We start from the raw sequence: 16801 nt of genomic DNA, 5'->3' as shown, positions 1-16801 counted from the left end.
GGTCTACCTGAGGCCAGGTCACTACAGTCCGGGCTCCCATGGCCCCGTGTCACTTAGGATTCTCTCTGTCCTTGAGCTCTAACTTCCTTCTGTGTACTGTTCTTGAAGCATTTCCTACACGTAGGACTGAGCAGTGAGGATCAAGGGAGTCATCCTCTGGGGACAGGCACAGGGCAGGATGTACTTTCTGCAGAGTCCATGGTGGACTGCAAGGCCAGGAAAGCGCAGCAAAAGACAGATTCCTGGCAATCCAGTTCCCGCAACAGACATCCAGCCGCTGCCTGCCAGTCCCCAACTTCTGGAGACCTGCTCAACCCAGTTATTGTCAACCTCTTCCCCTTCCTGGAAAACCAAACTACACCCCCAAAGGTGGCCACAGATTGTGAACAATGGTGACAGGAATGCTGCATGCTCTCTAAAATGTTTATAACTAGGGTTCATGCTGTAGCTTTTACTTTGTTTTTTTTTTTTTTTTCCATTATCCACTTTTTAAGCTTAAGAAGAGTGAAATGTGACCTAATCTTCATTAAAAAGGGAAACATTAACTTCGAGGAAAATCTGCTTACTTCTCTGCAAGTCACAGAGGTTGTCTAACCGTCTCCAACCGTTAGCCGTAAAATGAGGGGATTGGCCTGGACATGGCTGAGGCAACTTCTAGCTTCATGCTGTTTGCTCATAAACTTCAGCTCTGCCCTGATGGTGGCTCCTGGCCTGCAGAACAATCTTCTAGCGGCACGTGGGAAGGATGCCTGCTCCCAAAGGCACAGTAGCTGCGAGTTCTTCTCTTACAATCTCTCACCTGTATAATGCAGGCAGCTCAGCCCTGGGCTTTGTGCCAACCTAGAGGGTGGGGTGCAGGTGGGAGGTTCAAGAGGGAGGTGACACATGTATACCTATGGCTGATTCATGCTGGTGGGTGGCAGAGACCCACACAATGTTGTAAAGCAATTATACTCCAATTAAAAATTTTTAAAACTTTTTTTTTTTTTTTAAGAATATCATTCAAGGAAAAAAAAAATCTCTCACCTGGGTCTTCCTGCACATTGCTCACAGTATTCCAAGCCCAAAACCTGGCCCGCTGTTAGCAGGACCTTGAATTTAGTCAGTGCTTCAGCTGCTTAAGCCTCATTTTCACAAAAATGAAATTGGGGATGCGGGTCCTTCCTAAATTAAATTACATAGGTGACCAGAAGAGAAGACCTCCAAATTCCCCCATTTTGGCTATTTATTAGGTCGATGAACTTAAGGTGATCAGAAGACCTCTAATGCCTATGCAAATAGGTCCACTATTACAAAATCTACTCAATATTCTGTGATATCCTTTATGGAAAAGGAATTTGAAAAAGAACAGATATATCTATATGTATAACTGAATCACTTTGCGGCACACCTGAGTCTAACACAGCATTGTAAAACCAACTATGCTGTGAGGTGCTGCGCTAAGTCACTTCAGTTGTGTCAGATTCTTTGTGGCCCTATGGACTGTAAGCCCACCATACTCCTCCTGGATTCTCCAGGCAAGAATACTGGAGCAGGTTGCCATGCCCTCCTCCAGGGGATCTTCCCAACCCAGGGATTGAACCCAGGTCTCCCACATTGCAGGCAGATTTTTTTAACCATCTGAGCCACCAGGGAAGCCCCAAGTACATATAAGTCAATCCAAATGGGACAGAGGAGTCTGGTGGACTATAGCCCACAGGATCTCAAAGAACTGTGCACAACTGAAGTAACTTAGCATGCATGCATGCACATTTAAATACATATACATACATTCTAAACATTTAATAAGCCATCTAGCTCTCTACTTGGAATCCCGTAACAGCTTTACTAACCAGTAGCAACACAGCAACACCCTTGTCACACTAAGAATTATAAAGCCAGGCAAATCCCCAGTTGCATACAGGTTTCATCACAGCAAATGTCACTTTAGAAAACTAGGAGTTACCAAACTTCTGAAGAGTAGGCGATCCTGGTGGGGACGTATTTCCACTGGGAGACAGGTAGAGATAGTTTTTGTTTACTCCTGTATTAAAATCAAATGGGGACTCGTAGTCCTCATAAAAATCCATCTCTCTACCGTCCATTCCAGGCGAATGCAGAACGCATGGTTCTACTGCCGCCACCTCTTCCTTGGTTGAGCGCGCTCTGGATCACCGCACCAGGCAATTCCGAGGAAGAGATCCAGCCCCGGGTTCCAAGAGCCTGGCTTCCTGGGACAGGTGCAGCCGTCACACCCTCAGGACAAGGAGGTTGTTTAATAAGTGACTTCTCCCCAGCAACCTGAGGAACAGCTCTGATCACCACCTGCTGTTCATTTCAGCCAACAGCCAACAACCCAGGCAGGAAGCAGAGCTTTCTAGAGCTTTCTTCAATAAACAAAGGAGAGCCCAGTGCTGTAGCATCGCCTCCACATACAAACAGTTCAGGCAAACGTCAGACACTGGCAGATTTATTTTTTTTTACAACTTATTATTATTTTTTAAACCGTTCAGCTGACCACAACTGCACCAGGGCAGACTTAATCTTCTAGGACAAGGAAGGATTACCGGCCAGTAATCTCCCACAAAGGCCATCTGGGGGCTATGTTTTTTCCACCCTGGATTACAGGGGCGGCCTGAGAGCCGAGCTTCCTGGTTGAGCGATCAGTTTTCTGTGTGTGTATGCTGGTAGAGAAATAAAGTTCCATTTCCAAGACAGCTTTATCTAAAGCAATGTCTGGCTTGAGTGTAACAGAAATGTCAATCTGACTTGTTGTTCTCACCCTGCTTTTCCGTCCCTTCCCTTCCCTTTTGTGCAAAGATGGTGTTTCCCTGATGTGTACTGAGAAGAGAAGAAACCCCACGCAGGTGAAGGGCCCATGTCCTCCCACCCTCTCCTCATTAACCCAGGCCAGGCCTGCAGGGTGGCCACCCTGGTCAGCTAGTAAAACAAGACTTCTCAGTCTCCAGATCCACTCCCCAGCCTCTTTATAGACCCTTTCTGCCAGAACTCTGGCCTTGGCCAAAGTGACATCATGTATCGTTCCTTCTGCTTTCACTGTCGTGGCTGACCTCACGTTAAAGAGGTGAAAATAAAAGCGACCCTCCCTTGGATCGGTGGTGGTCTGTTACTGCCTGACAAAAAAAGCCTAAGTTAAATGAATAAATAAATAAAAAGGACTTCCCTGTTTGCTCAGTAAAGAACCTGGTAAACACAGGTTCAATCCCTGGTCTGGGAAGATTGCACATGTAGACTACGCCCAGGCGGCGCAACTACTGAACCCACGCTCAAGAGCCTGAGAGTCGCAACTACTGAAGCCCATGCGCCCCAGAGCGTGTGCTCTGCAACAAGAGAAGCCATCGCCGTCAGAAGCTTGTGCACTGCAATGAAGAGTAGCTCCCACTCGCTGCACCTAAGGAAAGCCCACTTGCAGCAACAAAGACCCAATGTAACCAAAAATAAACATTTTTTAAAAGGAGCGGGGGACTTCTCTGATGGTTCAGTGGTTTAGAATCCACCTTTCAATGCAGGAGATTCCAGTTCATTCTCTGGTCAGGAGAACGAGGATCCAACAAGCCTTGAGGAACTAAGCCCGGCGCCACAACTACTGAGCCTACACGCTCCAGGGCCCGTGCGCCTCAACAGGAGAAGCCACAACTAGAGAGGCCTGCGCATCCCAATGAAGATCTCTCCTGCCCCGGTGAAGACCCAGCACAGCCAAAAGCAACAAAGGCCATGCTCCACCTGTCCACATCTTTCTCATAAAAACGGAACACAATATACTCTCCCTAGACTGGAAGCAAGTAGGAAATTTTTTTAAGTTATAAATATTTTAAGCACTAAAAAAGAAATCTGAGTGTGTATAAAACTATATAAACACCAAGACAGTTTACATTCATCTTAACTTCTGATTCATCGTCTTTTTTTTTTTTTCTATTAGTCTCCTGTTGTACTCTATTTTTGGCAAGTCCATCTTATTTAAGTTTTTTTTTAAGTTTATTTTTAACAATAAAAAAAGATCAATCTGTATTTTTCTCCTAAAAGATGCCAAAATTGGGGTAACGATAAATGCTGTTTATTCTCTATTTAGAAATAAAAGTTTCTTTTTATTAATTGAAAAAAATGAACTGGTCAATTTCTTGAAATCCATGGTATCTCTCACTGAGGTAGCACAGGTATTACGGTTACATTCTTAGACTAGAGTTGGTTATTGGAGTCCCTGGCCCTCTCAATACTACATTTGGTCTACATTTGGTCACCAAATCACTGGTAAAGAAAAAAAAAATTCTGCATTCTCATTCTTCCTCCTAGTCACAAGTGTCAGAAAATGCTATGGGCTGAAATTTGTGTCTCTTCAAAACTCGTATGTTGAATGCCTAACTCCTGATGTGACGGTGTTTGGAGGTGATTGGGTTTAGATGAGGCCATGGGGTGGGGCCCAGGCTAGCATCTGTGTTCTCATAAGAAGAGGAAGCCCCTTCATGGATCACAGCCTAGTGGCGAAAGGGCTTGCATAACTCAATGAAATTCTTGCTGTGAGGACACTATGAACAGCACAAAAAGGCAAAAAGAAATGACACCAAAAGATGAGCCCCCCAGGTTGGAAGGTGTCCAATATGCTACTGGGGAAGAACGGAGGGAATTACTAATAGCTCCAGAAAGAATGAAGTGGAAACGACACTCAGTTGTGGGTGTGTCGGTGGTGAAAGTAAAATCCCATACTGTAAGAACAATACTGCATAGGAGCCTGGAATGTTAGGTCCACGAATGAAGGTAAATTGGATGTGGTCCAGCAGGAGACAGCAAAAATAAACATCGACATCTTAGGAATCAGTGAACTAAAATGGACAGGAATGGGTGAATTTAATTTAGATGACCATTATATCTTCTACTGGAGGCAAGAATCCCATAGAAGAAATGGAGCAGCCCTCATAATGAACAAAAGAGCTACGGTCTTTCCAGTAGTCATGTATGGATGTGAGAGTTGGACCATAAAGAAAGCTGAGCGCTAAAGAACTGATGTCTTTGAACTGTGGTGCTAGAGAGGACTCTTGAGAGTCTCTTGGACTGCAAGGAGATCAAACCAATCAATCCTAAAGGAAATCAATCCTGAATATTTATTGGAAGAACTGAGACTGAAGCTGAAGCTCCAATACTTTGGCGACCTGATGGGAAGAACTGATTCATTGGAAAAGACCTTGATGCTGGGAAAGATTAAGGGCAAGAGGAGAAGAGGGTGACAGAGGATGAGATAGCTGGATGGCACCACCAACTCAGTGTACATGAACTTGGGCAAACTTTGGGAGATAGTGAGGGTCAGGGAGGCCTGGTGTGCTGCAGTCCATGGGGTCGCAAAGAGTCAGACACGACTTTGCAAGTGAACAACAACAAGAATGCTAGCTGGAGCTCCCCTTCCAGCATGTGAGGACACAAGACAGCCACGTGCCAACAAGAAAAGGACTCTCACAGGGGTCAAATCAACCCACACCTTGATCTTGAACTTCCCAGACTCCAGAACTATGAGAAACAAATGTCTTTTGTTATAGGCCTCCCATTCTGTGGTAACTTATGACAGCAGCCAGAACTAAGACAAATATACTAACAATGATATACATAATGTTGCAGGTCACAGCCACCTCCGAGGCCCTCAGATCCCTCAAAATTTCCATGTTCTTGACCTCTGGTGTTGACTCCCATGCTACATCCTCTGCCTGAAATGTCTTTTTTCTGCTTGCTCAACTCATTCATCTTTCAGGACTCAGGCAGAAATCCCCTCTTCTCAGAAGCCCTCCCTCTCCGGCTCTCCCTTCCGGCAACAGCACACAGGATGTGACGTGCCCACCTGGCAGTCCTGATGGCCTTGCCTCCAGAGCAGAGGCTGCATTCTCTACTGCACTGCCAACTATGCTATACAAAATGGAAAAAATAAACAATACAAATGCTTATTAAGGGGGGATTATTTAAATGCTAAATAGAATATTCATGTAACAAGAAAGTATGCAAACATGATGATGTAGAAATGTATATATTTTATAGGGAAAGATACTCTTTTTCAAAATATTTATTTGGCTGTGTTGGGTCTTACTTGTGGCTCGTGGGATCTTCATTGCCTCCTACGAGACCTTTCGGTGAAGCACGTAGGCTCTCTAGTTGTGCTACCCATGTGACTCCAGAGTGCACAGGCTCAGTAGCTGCTGTACTCGGGCTCAGTTGCTCTGTAACAGGTGGAATCTTAATTCCCCAACCAGGGACCGAAATTGCAGCCCTGCATTGCAAGGTGGATTCTTAATCACTGAACCACCAGGGAAGCCCCGGGAAAGATATTCTTGATACATTCAGTAAACATTCCAAAACTGTTTGCACTACATGATCCATAATTGGTGTGATAACTGGAGAGACTAACCAACCCAAAGAGAACATTGGCAGAAGAAATCCCAGGAAAGTGCGTATGTGCTGCAAGGCCAGCAGAGGGCACCCATAGGCAGCTCAGAAGTTAACTGTCCAGCCAGTGAAGTGCATACTAACTACACAGTAACAATTCAGTGGATGACTCGGGTTAGTGGAAATGGAATGAATACAAATATCTGTAAAGAATATTGTTTCTACCTACCTATTAAAACATCATTTATGTCTGTGTAGGTACTCCCTAATTTTGAAGGAGTTAAATGTAAAATCTCTATGTGCTTAGTCATTCAGTGGTGTCCAACTCTTTGCGATCCCATGGACTATATATAGCCCACCAGGTTCCTCTATCCAGAGATTCTCCACACAAGAATACTGGAGTGGGTTGCCATTTCATCCTCCAGGGGGAAAATAAAATCTACGTAATACATACAAAAATATTACTGGAGGGGCCTTGAAGGGCACACAGACAGACGATGTGACTGCCCAACAGGAGCAGCAGGTCACAGATATCAGACCCTGTGGACATGTCATGAGGACACAGCAGCCAGCTGGCCAAATATAGGACAATTTGATCAACAACATAATTAAGGACAGCAGTGGATTATAAACCATTAAGAACAGGAATCCAAGAGTCTGTATCCGGTGGTTAATTGTATGTGTCAATCTGAGTCATGAGGTGCCCAGATAGTTGATTAACCATTGTATATAGTTGCATCTCTGACGGTGTTTGTGGACGAGATTAACACTAATCAGCAGACTGAATAAAGCAGATGGCCCTCCCCAAAGTGGATGTGCTTCATACAATCTGCTGAAGGCCTAAACAGAACAAAGAGGCTGAGAAGGGAGGGTTCACTCTGCCCGTCTTCAAGCTGGGATATTGGTCTTTTGCATCTGGATTTGGACTTGGAATGAAACTGACACCATCAGCCTTCCCAGTTCTCAGACTCAACCTGGAAGTGCAGTGTGTGTTAGTCACTCACTTGTGTCTGACTCTTTGTGATCCCATGGACTGTAGCCTGCTGCTAAGTCACTTCAGTCGTGTCCGACTCTGTGCGACCCATAGACAGCAGGCACCAGGCACCAGGCTCCCCCGTCCCTAGGATTCTCCAGGCAAGAACACTGGAGTGGGTTGCCATTTCCTTCTCCAATGCTAGGCTCCTCTATCCATGGAATTCTCCACGCAAGAATACTGGAGTGGGTACCATTCTCTTCTTCAGGGGATCTTCCTGACTCAGGGATTGAATCTGGGTCTCCTGCACTGCAGGCAGATTCTTTACCATCTGAGCCACCAGGAAATCCCATGGATGTACAGTAGTTCTCCCCTTATTAGTAGAGGATATGTTTCAAGACCCCCAGCAGATGCTGGAAACCATGGAAAAAACACATACTATACTTCTTCCTGTACATACATACCTATGATAAAGTTTTATTTATAAATTAGGCACAGGAAGAGATTAACAATAACTAGTAATAAAATAGAAAATTATAATAATATACTATAAGAAAAGTTATGTGAATGTGGTCTCTCGCAAAAATACCTTATTGTACAAACTTAACGCCTTTTCCCGGAGAAGGCAATGGCACCCCACTCCAGTACTCTTGCCTGGCAAATCCCATGGACGGAGGAGCCTGGTAGCTGCAGTCCATGGGGTCACTGAGGGTCGGACACGACTGAGCGACTTCACTTTCACTTTTTACTTTCATGCATTAGAGAAGGAAATGGCAACCCACTCCAGTGTTCTTGCCTGGAGAATCCCAGGGACGGGGGAGCCTGGTGGGCTGCTGTCTTTGGGGTTGCAAAGAGTTGGACACGACTGAAGTGACAGCAGCAGCAGCAATGCCTTTTCTACCTTAACTAAAGGACTTATCATGCCCTGTGGCCATAACTTTCAGTCTGAGAAGCGACAGCAAAATTAGCACGGACTTCTTTTTCCTTCTTCACAGTTTCACAGAGGATTCATTCTTACTACAAATCTTATCAACCTTAGCATGTGATATTTTTCTTTCCTCACTAAGTCAAGAACTTTCAGCTTTTCACTTAAAGGAAACACTTCAAGGCTTTTCTTTGGCATGTCTGAATTGCCAGCATTGCGATTCTTGCATTTGGGGGCCTTTACTAAGTAAAACAAGGGTGATGTGAACACAAGCACTGTGATACGACAACAGTTGATCTGAAAACTGAGCTGGTACCGAGTGACTAGCAGGCAGGATACACTGAACAAAAGAATCAGCCACATCCAAGGAAGGGAAGACTGAGTGAGACAGCATGCGATGTCACCACACGACTCAGGCTGGTGCATGATTTAAAACCGATGGATTATTTGTTTCTGGAATTTCTGGCTTGCTGTTTTTGAATTGCAGGTAACTGAAACTGCAGAAAGTGAAATCACAGGTAAGGAGGAATGACTGTGTATCCTAACCCTCCTGGGTTTCCAGCTTGTGACTGCTTGGGAGAGTTCTTCCTTTATAACTGTGGGGTAATTGTTTCTAATAAATCTCTTATTTATAGATATAGAAGCACATATAGATATATTATTGGTCTATTTCTCTGAAGAATCCAGACTAACATGCCTTACAAGTAATAAATAGATACAGAGAGGAAGAAAGAAGACCTACAGAAAAACTGCATGTTAACCATCACCATAAAGATTCAGGCAAAAATCATCAATGGATGCTAACCCGAGGGAGAAATTTTTAAATAAGAAGCACATATACACATGGTCTTATGGGGTCTCCCCACAGATTAATTAGATTTTGGAAGGGAAAATACAGTAACAACACAGCAGAAAAACTGAACCCCACCTTTAGTGGATGATCAACACTGTCATTACCAAAGAGTCAGGTAGACCCTGGCCTTCAAATGTGATATACTGAATACCTATGAGATATTCACACTAAGAACACAGAACATGAACCTTATGAGAAAACATCAGACAAATCCAAAATGAGAAAGCTTCTCTGTTTTGTTAAGAGGAGGAAGAGGCATTCTTCAAAAATGTTGTCATAAAAAGCTGTAGAATGGCTCATACTAAAGGAGATGAAAAAGACACGACAGCTATACTCAAAGAAACATTCAAACAAAGTCCCATGAAAGAAAAAAAGGAGGGAATGCCTGAAAGTTAGAAGCAGGCCAAAGAGCCTGAAAAGAGCAAGAAATGCCTGATGCTGATGGTGGTGGTGGTGGTGATGATGGTGGTTGGTGGTAGTGATAGTAATAATGATGGTGGTGATGGTGATGGTGGTTGGTGGTAGTGATAGTAATGATGGTGATGGTGGTGGTGGTGATGCTGGTGGTTGATGGTAGTGATAGTAATAATGATGGTGGTGATGGTGGTGATGGTGGTGGTGGTTGGTGGTAGTGATAGTAATGATGATGGTAGTGGTGGTGATGGTAATGGTGGTTGGTGGTAGTGATAGTAATAATGATGGTGGTGATGGTGGTGGTGGTGGTTGGTGGTAGTGATAGTAATGATGATGGTGGTGATGGTGATGGTGGTTGGTGGTACTGATAGTAATAATGATGGTGTGGTGGTGGTGATGGTGGTGGTTGGTGGTAGTGATAGTAATGATGATGGCAGTTGGTGGTAGTGATAGTAATGATGATGGTGGTGGTGGTAATGGTGATGGTGGTTGGTGGTGGTGATAGTAATAATGATGGTGGTGGTGGTGGTGGTGGTTGGTGGTAGTGATAGTAATAATGATGGTGGTGGTGGTGGTGGTTGGTGGTAGTGATAGTGATGATGGTGGTGGTGGTGGTGGTGGTGGTTGGTGGTGGTGATAGTAATAATGATGGTGGTGGTGGTGGTGGTGGTTGGTGGTAGTGATAGTAATAATGATGGTGGTGGTGGTGGTGGTGGTTGGTGGTAGTGATAGTAATGATGATGGTGGTGGTGGTGATGGTGATGGTGGTTGGTGGTAGTGATAGTAATAATGATGGTGGTGGTGGTGGTTGGTGGTAGTGATAGTAATAATGATGGTGGTGGTGGTGGTGGTGGTTGGTGGTAGTGATAGTAATAATGATGGTGGTGGTGGTGGTGGTGGTGGTGGTGGTTGGTGGTAGTGATAGTAATGATGATGGTGGTGGTGGTGATGATGGTGGTTGGTGGTAGTGATAGTAATAATGATGGTGGTGATGGTGGTGGTGGTTGGTGGTAGTGATAGTAATGATGATGGTGGTTGGTGGTAGTGATAGTAATAATGATGGTGGTGGTGGTGATGGTGGTTGGTGGTGGTGACGGTGACAGCTGTGGTGGTGACAGTTATGGCAGTGGTGATGGTGGTGATGGTGATGAAGATGACAGTGATAATGATGACTCACCCCTGACAAACCCTTACTATGTGCCAGACATTTTCCTACGCATGTCACACTAACCCTGTGGGGTAGGATTTTTCACTACCCCCATTTTATAGATGAGAACACTGAAGCACCCAAAAGTCAACTTGCCCCAGACAGATAACTATTAATAGCAAGTGATGAAGCTAACTCAATATGCCAGCAAATTTGGAAAACTCAGCAGTGGCCACAGGACTGGAAAAGGTCAGTTTTCATTCCAATCCCAAAGAAGGGCAATGCCAAAGAATGTTCAAACTACCAGAAAACCGCACTCATCTCACACGCTAGCTTTGCTCAAAATTCTCCAAGCCAGGCTTCAACAGTATCTGAACCATGAACTTCCAGATGTTCAAGCTGGTTTTAGAAAAGGCAGAGGAACCAGAGATCAAATTGCCAACATCCACTGGATCACAGAAAAAGCGAGAGAGTTCCAGAAAAACATCTACTTCTGCTTTACTGACTATGCCAAAGCCTTTGACTGTGTGGATCACAATAAACTGTGGAAAATTCTGAAAGAGATGGGAATACCAGACCACCTGACCTGCCTCCTGAGACATCTGTATGCAGGTCAAGAAGCAACAGTTAGAACTGGAACAACAGACTGGCTCCAAACTGGGAAAGGAGTACATCAAGGCTGAGTGTTGTCACTCTGCTCATTTAACTTATATGCAGAGTACATCATGAGAAATGCCAGGCTAGATGAGCACAAGCTGGAATCAAGATGGCTGGGAGAAATATAAATAATCTCAGATATGCAGATGACACCACTCTTATGGCAGAAAGTGAAGAGGAATTGAAGAGCCTCTTGATGAAAGTCAAAGAGGAGAGTGAAAAAGTTGGCTTAAAACTAAACATTCAAAAAACTAAGATCATAGCACCTGGTCCTATCACTTTATGGCAAACAGATGGGGAAACAATGGAAACAGTGACAGACTTTATTTTCTTGAGCTCCAAAATCACTGCAGATGGTGACTATAGCCATGAAATTAAAAGATACTTGCTTCTGAGAAGAAAAGCTATGACCAACCTAGACAGCATATTAAAAAGCAGAGACATTACTTTGCTGACAAAGGTCTGTCTAGTCAAAGATATGGTTTTTCCAGTAGTCATGTATGGATGTGAGAGTTGGACTATAAAGAAAGCTGAGCACTGAACAATTGATGCTTTTGAACTGTGGTGTTGGAGAAGACTCTTGAGAGTCCCTTGGACTGTACGGAGATACAACCAGTCCTTCCTAAAGGAAATCAGTCCTGAGTATTCATTGGAAGAGCTGATGCTGAAGCTGAAACTCCAATACTTGGGCCACCTAATGCGAAGAACTGACTCATTGGAAAAGACCCTGATGCTGGGAAAGACTGAAGGCGGGAGGAGAAGGAGACGACAGAGGATGAGATGGTTAGATGGCATCACCGACTCGATGGACGTGACTTTGAGCAAGCTCTGGGAGTTGGTGATGGACAGGGAAGACTGGTGTGCTGCAGTCCATTGGGGTTGCAAAGAGTCAGACACGACTAAGCGACTGAACTGAACTGAACTGAAGCTGAGGATTCAAATTCAAGCTCTGGCTCAAGTGCCCTCAAGAGGCAAAAACATGAAAGAAAACCTTTAGTGACCAAAATCACAGGAATAATGGGAGGAGAGAAAATGGACAGGACCAAATGCTACACAGACTTAAAAACGAGCCCCTGGACTTGGTGTCCTGAGATTGTGCAAAGAAATTTTAGTCAGAGTGATGGTGGAAGACAAATGAGGGGAGCAGAGACAGTGGAGGGAAGAGAGGCTAGAAGTAAGTGAACAGGAGGTGGGGCTGGCTGGTCTGGTTGTTCCTTCGTTGTGTGTGTGATGAATGAGATACAGGAGGCAGTTCGGGAGCCACACCCCAGGCTCGGGAGGAGGCTTCAATTCCTACACTGGATAATTTGACTTTCTTTTAAAATTATGTCAGCCATCAGATTAGAAATGTTACATTAGGATTTTAGGAAATACTCCCTATGGGAATGCCATTACTTTTTCTCTTTTCTACTGCAAAGTATTAGTCACTCAGTCATGTCTGACTCTGTGACCCAACGGACTGTAGCCATCAGGCTCCTCTGTCCATTGCATTCTCCAGGCAAGAATACTGGAGTGGGCTGCCATTTTCCTTCTCTAGGGGATCTTTCTGATCCAGGGATTGAACTCAGGTCTCCCGCATTGCAGGCAGATTCTTTACCATCTGAGCCACTAGGGAAGCCCTTTTTACTGCAAAGGGAAGAGTCTATTGCAGAACTACAAAAAACCTATCCTTTTTGGAAACTCCTCAAGAACAAAAATGCATAAACTAATGAACGGATTCATAGTACTCAGACCTTAATACAAATACTCTTTAAGTGATAAAACAACTCTGTAACTTAACCTATTGACTTGCAAAGAAATTCTTACTTGGCAGGAGATCCAAAAGAACAGAACACTTTGGGTGGAGTGTTTTTCTGCCCTCTCAAAACAATTAAAATTGAGTTTTGGCCAATAAACAGGTCATGGGCCTTTTTTTCCTTTAAGAAATGTCTTTTGAAACATTAAAGGTCAAGAGGTTTCATTTCTTCCCCTCAACCTACAACCAAACCCTTTCTGATCAGTCCTTGAACTGGGAAAACCAGAACCTGTAGAGAAATCTCAAGAATGCCTGAATTCTCTACCCTCAGGGGACCAGAATCTAAAATTGTGCAAAAAAGTCTCTTTCAATGAGGTCATCTCTTATCCATTCGGACATGCTCCTGCCACTACTGCCCTCCGATTGAAGAGGTTTCATTAACAGAGCACGAAATAATACAACAGCTCGATATTCACCATGTGCCCAGATAGGTAACTACAATATACAAATTTTTCATTTTATAGAGTTTGAGTTCAAATGTTATGGTCCTTTCTCTCACTGATGGGTTATTTTGGTCATTACAGGGTCAAGCTAAAGTTCTCCAACCAGCACTTCTGCAGCTTTAATGTTCACAAACCACCTGGGACCGTGATAAACTACCGATTCTGACCTAATAGTTATGGGTGGGGCCGGAGACTCTGCCTTCTGGACAAGCTCCAGGTGTTCCCTGATGTTTGCTTTGGACAACAGCGCCTAAATTGCCCTTAGGAAGAAAGCTGTTGTTAGTTGTTCAGTTGTGTCAGACTCTTTGCGACCCCATGGACTGTACCCTGCCAGGCTCCCTCGTCTGTGGAAGAAAACTGAAGCAAACGTTAGTACCTGTGGGGCTTTCCTGATGGTTCAGTGGTTGAGTACGCGCTTCCACTGCAGAGGGAATGGGTTGATCCCTCCCTTCCCTGAGCTTGGTCAGGGAAGATCCCACATGCCTCGGGGCATGGCCAAAAAAATAAATAAAATGGTTAGTTCTAAAAAAATTAATCTAATACTTGCCATTTTACATGACCTCAGCACTTTCTAAATATCTGTTTTGGAAAATAAGAGACAGATTTTGTAGCCAGAGGGCATGTGCTTCTACGGAGTTTGTTTCTGTGTTTCTATTATCCTAGCAGTTAATGATAGGAGAAGGCAATGGCAACCCACTCCAGTACTGTTGCCTGGAAAATCCCAAGCAACCAAACTTAGAGGGGGGACAAAACTGGCTGTGTCACGATGGTGTATACCTGCCTGGTCTTTTCAATGTGATAATTACTTAAGAGTCTGGAATTACAATAATATGAAATCTGGAACAACTGCTCAGAGTAAGGATGACAGCAGGCCATCCTGCCTGAGTATTAATGATGTATTTAAGAGCAAAGGATATCTATGGTGAGATTACCGGAAGATAAAGAGGTTTCACCCAAGCTGAATGTTGACTGAGTTTAAACAGGGCTTTGGGGGTGTAGGGGAGATAAACACACCTGCCTGTCAGAGACCTGAAGGGAATAAATGAGCTGGAGGAGCAAATTTTAATTTGGATAAACTTACACAGTGCTTACACAGCTATCCTCAGCAACCAGGGGCTTCATAGGAAATGCTTTTCCTTAAGGGAATGGGAGTTGCTCGAGAACAGTAGGCACTTATTTAAAATTAATATCTGGTTATGAACTTCTATCATCAGCAAGCTAAGGCCAAGCATACATGTAAAGCAGCTGAGCTTCCTTTTAACTATAATCAGTTACTTGGACATATTCAGTGGAGGGCTTCCCTTGCAGTGCAGCTGGTAAAGAATGTGCCTGCAATGTGGGAGACCTGGGTTTGATCCCTGGATTGAGAAGATCCCCTGGAGAAGGGAACAGGTGGCTACCCACTCCAGAGAATTCCATGGACTGTATATAGTCCATGGGGTCACAAAGAATTGGACACAACTGAGCAAATAAATAAAATAATCCAGTGGGTTGATCACTAAAAAAATGCACAGCACAAATATCGCCCACCTCTTTCTAAATTGTATTAATAGAATCTCATGCTGAAATATACAGCATTTCTTTCTAAAAACATGCTACTTCATTGAAGAAAAGTCATTTCCTGATCTCCCTGGTGGCCCAGTGGCTAGGAATCTGCCTGCCAATGCAGGGGACACGGGTTCAATCCCTGGTCTGGGAAGATTCCACATTCTGTGGAGCAGCTAAGCCCAGGTGCCACAACTACTGAAGCCCAGGGACTTAGAGCCCGTGCTCTGCAACAAGAGAAGTCACCACAATGAGAAGCCTGAATACAACCAAGAGTAGCTCCTGCTATCTGCAACTGGACAAAGTCCATGTTCAGCCAAAGAGAAATAAATAACTATATAAAAAGGAAAGCCATTTCCAATACCAAATTTCACGTATTTTCCTTTTTAAAGGCAACAGGAGAATACCAATGCCACGAGTAAAGTGAAGAGGAATCTGTTATCTTGAAGCTAAATCAAAGGCCAGAAGGCTTCAAGACTGCCTCCGTCTTCTGACACAAGGATGAAGGACCTGCCAATTTTTAAATATTTGACTTAATAACAACCATTTTTATTACTGTTAAGGCTTCTTACAGGCTTTTCTCAGTTTCAGGAGCCATCGTTATCAACCAGGTATTGGTTGAAACAGCACATATTTTCATTTATTCCTATAAGCTCTCTCAGAGGTAAAGTGATAGGATAACTCAAGATGCAATAGGAAGGGACACAGAGTGGGAAATGCTTCTCTAAAAAAGTCCCCAGAACTCTGATATCACGAAAGTACTGTCCTGTCATCCCTGAAAGACCGAAGTAATAACTATTGTATGATTTAATCATTTACTTAATATGGCTAAGACTGCTAACTAATCACACAACCAGTGTCCTCTTACTGCTACACATGCAGCTAGACTCCATTTCCCAGCCTCCCTTGCACTTAGATGGGGCCATATGACTAAGCTCTGGCCGCATGAAAGTGATGTCTATCAACGTGAGGGGTAAAGAAAGACTGCTGAGAGCCACTGAGACATGGAGGCCCTTTCTGCAGGCAAAATTTAACAGAAGGCTGAATGACAAAAAGATTTTCCTAAACACAGTTCAGACGGATTATTTAAATTCCTTTTTTATTTTTTTCTTCAGTTTTATTGAGATACAATTGACATAAAGCGCTATACAAATTTGGGGCTTCCCTGGTGGCTCAGACAGTAAAGAATCCGCCTGCAATGCAGGAGACCCAGTGATTGCCAAGGGTTCAGGGGAAGGGAGACAGAGCACAGAAGATTTTCAAGGCAGTGAAACAATTCTGCACAATACTGTCATGGTAGATACATGACATTTGCCAAAATTGCATTTGTCAAAATTCAGCAAACAGTACAACATAAATAGTGAGCCCTACTATAAACTATGAACTTTGGTTAATAATAATGTGTCAATATTGGTTCATTAATTACAACTTCTGTTCCACACAAATGCAGGATGTCAATAATAGGGGAAATAGGCAGGGGAGTGGGGGAAACATGGGAATGCTGTACTATCTGCTCAATTTCGATAAACCTACAACTGTTCTAAAAAATAATTTACTAATTAAACAAACAAATGCACTTCACCTACTCTGCCATTCGGCCTATGGTAAAGCACCCAGGCACTGAAACTCATCTGCTTAGGCTATTGTCAAGGCTTCACATGTTTAGAGCAGGTCTGAGTTCACGATAAG

At 43.9% G+C, this 16801-nt stretch overlaps 1 protein-coding gene across 6 annotated transcripts in view; it reads right to left on the bottom strand.

The window, feature by feature from the left end:
* Positions 1 to 16801, bottom strand: part of TPD52 (tumor protein D52) — a 133771-nt gene that overhangs the window by 48183 nt on the left and 68787 nt on the right. For 3 of the 6 annotated variants that reach the window (XM_086335407.1, XM_086335408.1, XM_086335409.1), the window contains exon 1: positions 1946 to 2329. The exons of the other annotated variants lie outside the window; for them this stretch is intronic. In XM_086335407.1, the coding sequence (XP_086191533.1) occupies positions 1946 to 2084 (139 nt within the window). In that variant the 5' untranslated portion in view covers positions 2085 to 2329. Of the gene's footprint in view, positions 1 to 1945; positions 2330 to 16801 lie in introns of those variants that run through there. 6 annotated transcript variants of the gene reach the window in all.

This window comes from Bos grunniens, chromosome 14, assembly GCF_055505025.1.
Source record: "Bos grunniens cultivar Pamir isolate PY7600 chromosome 14, Bosgru_T2T1.0, whole genome shotgun sequence".
Lineage (NCBI taxonomy): Eukaryota > Metazoa > Chordata > Mammalia > Artiodactyla > Bovidae > Bos > Bos grunniens.
Note: the sequence above shows the minus strand (reverse complement) of the source record. Positions and strands in the feature narration are given on the sequence as shown.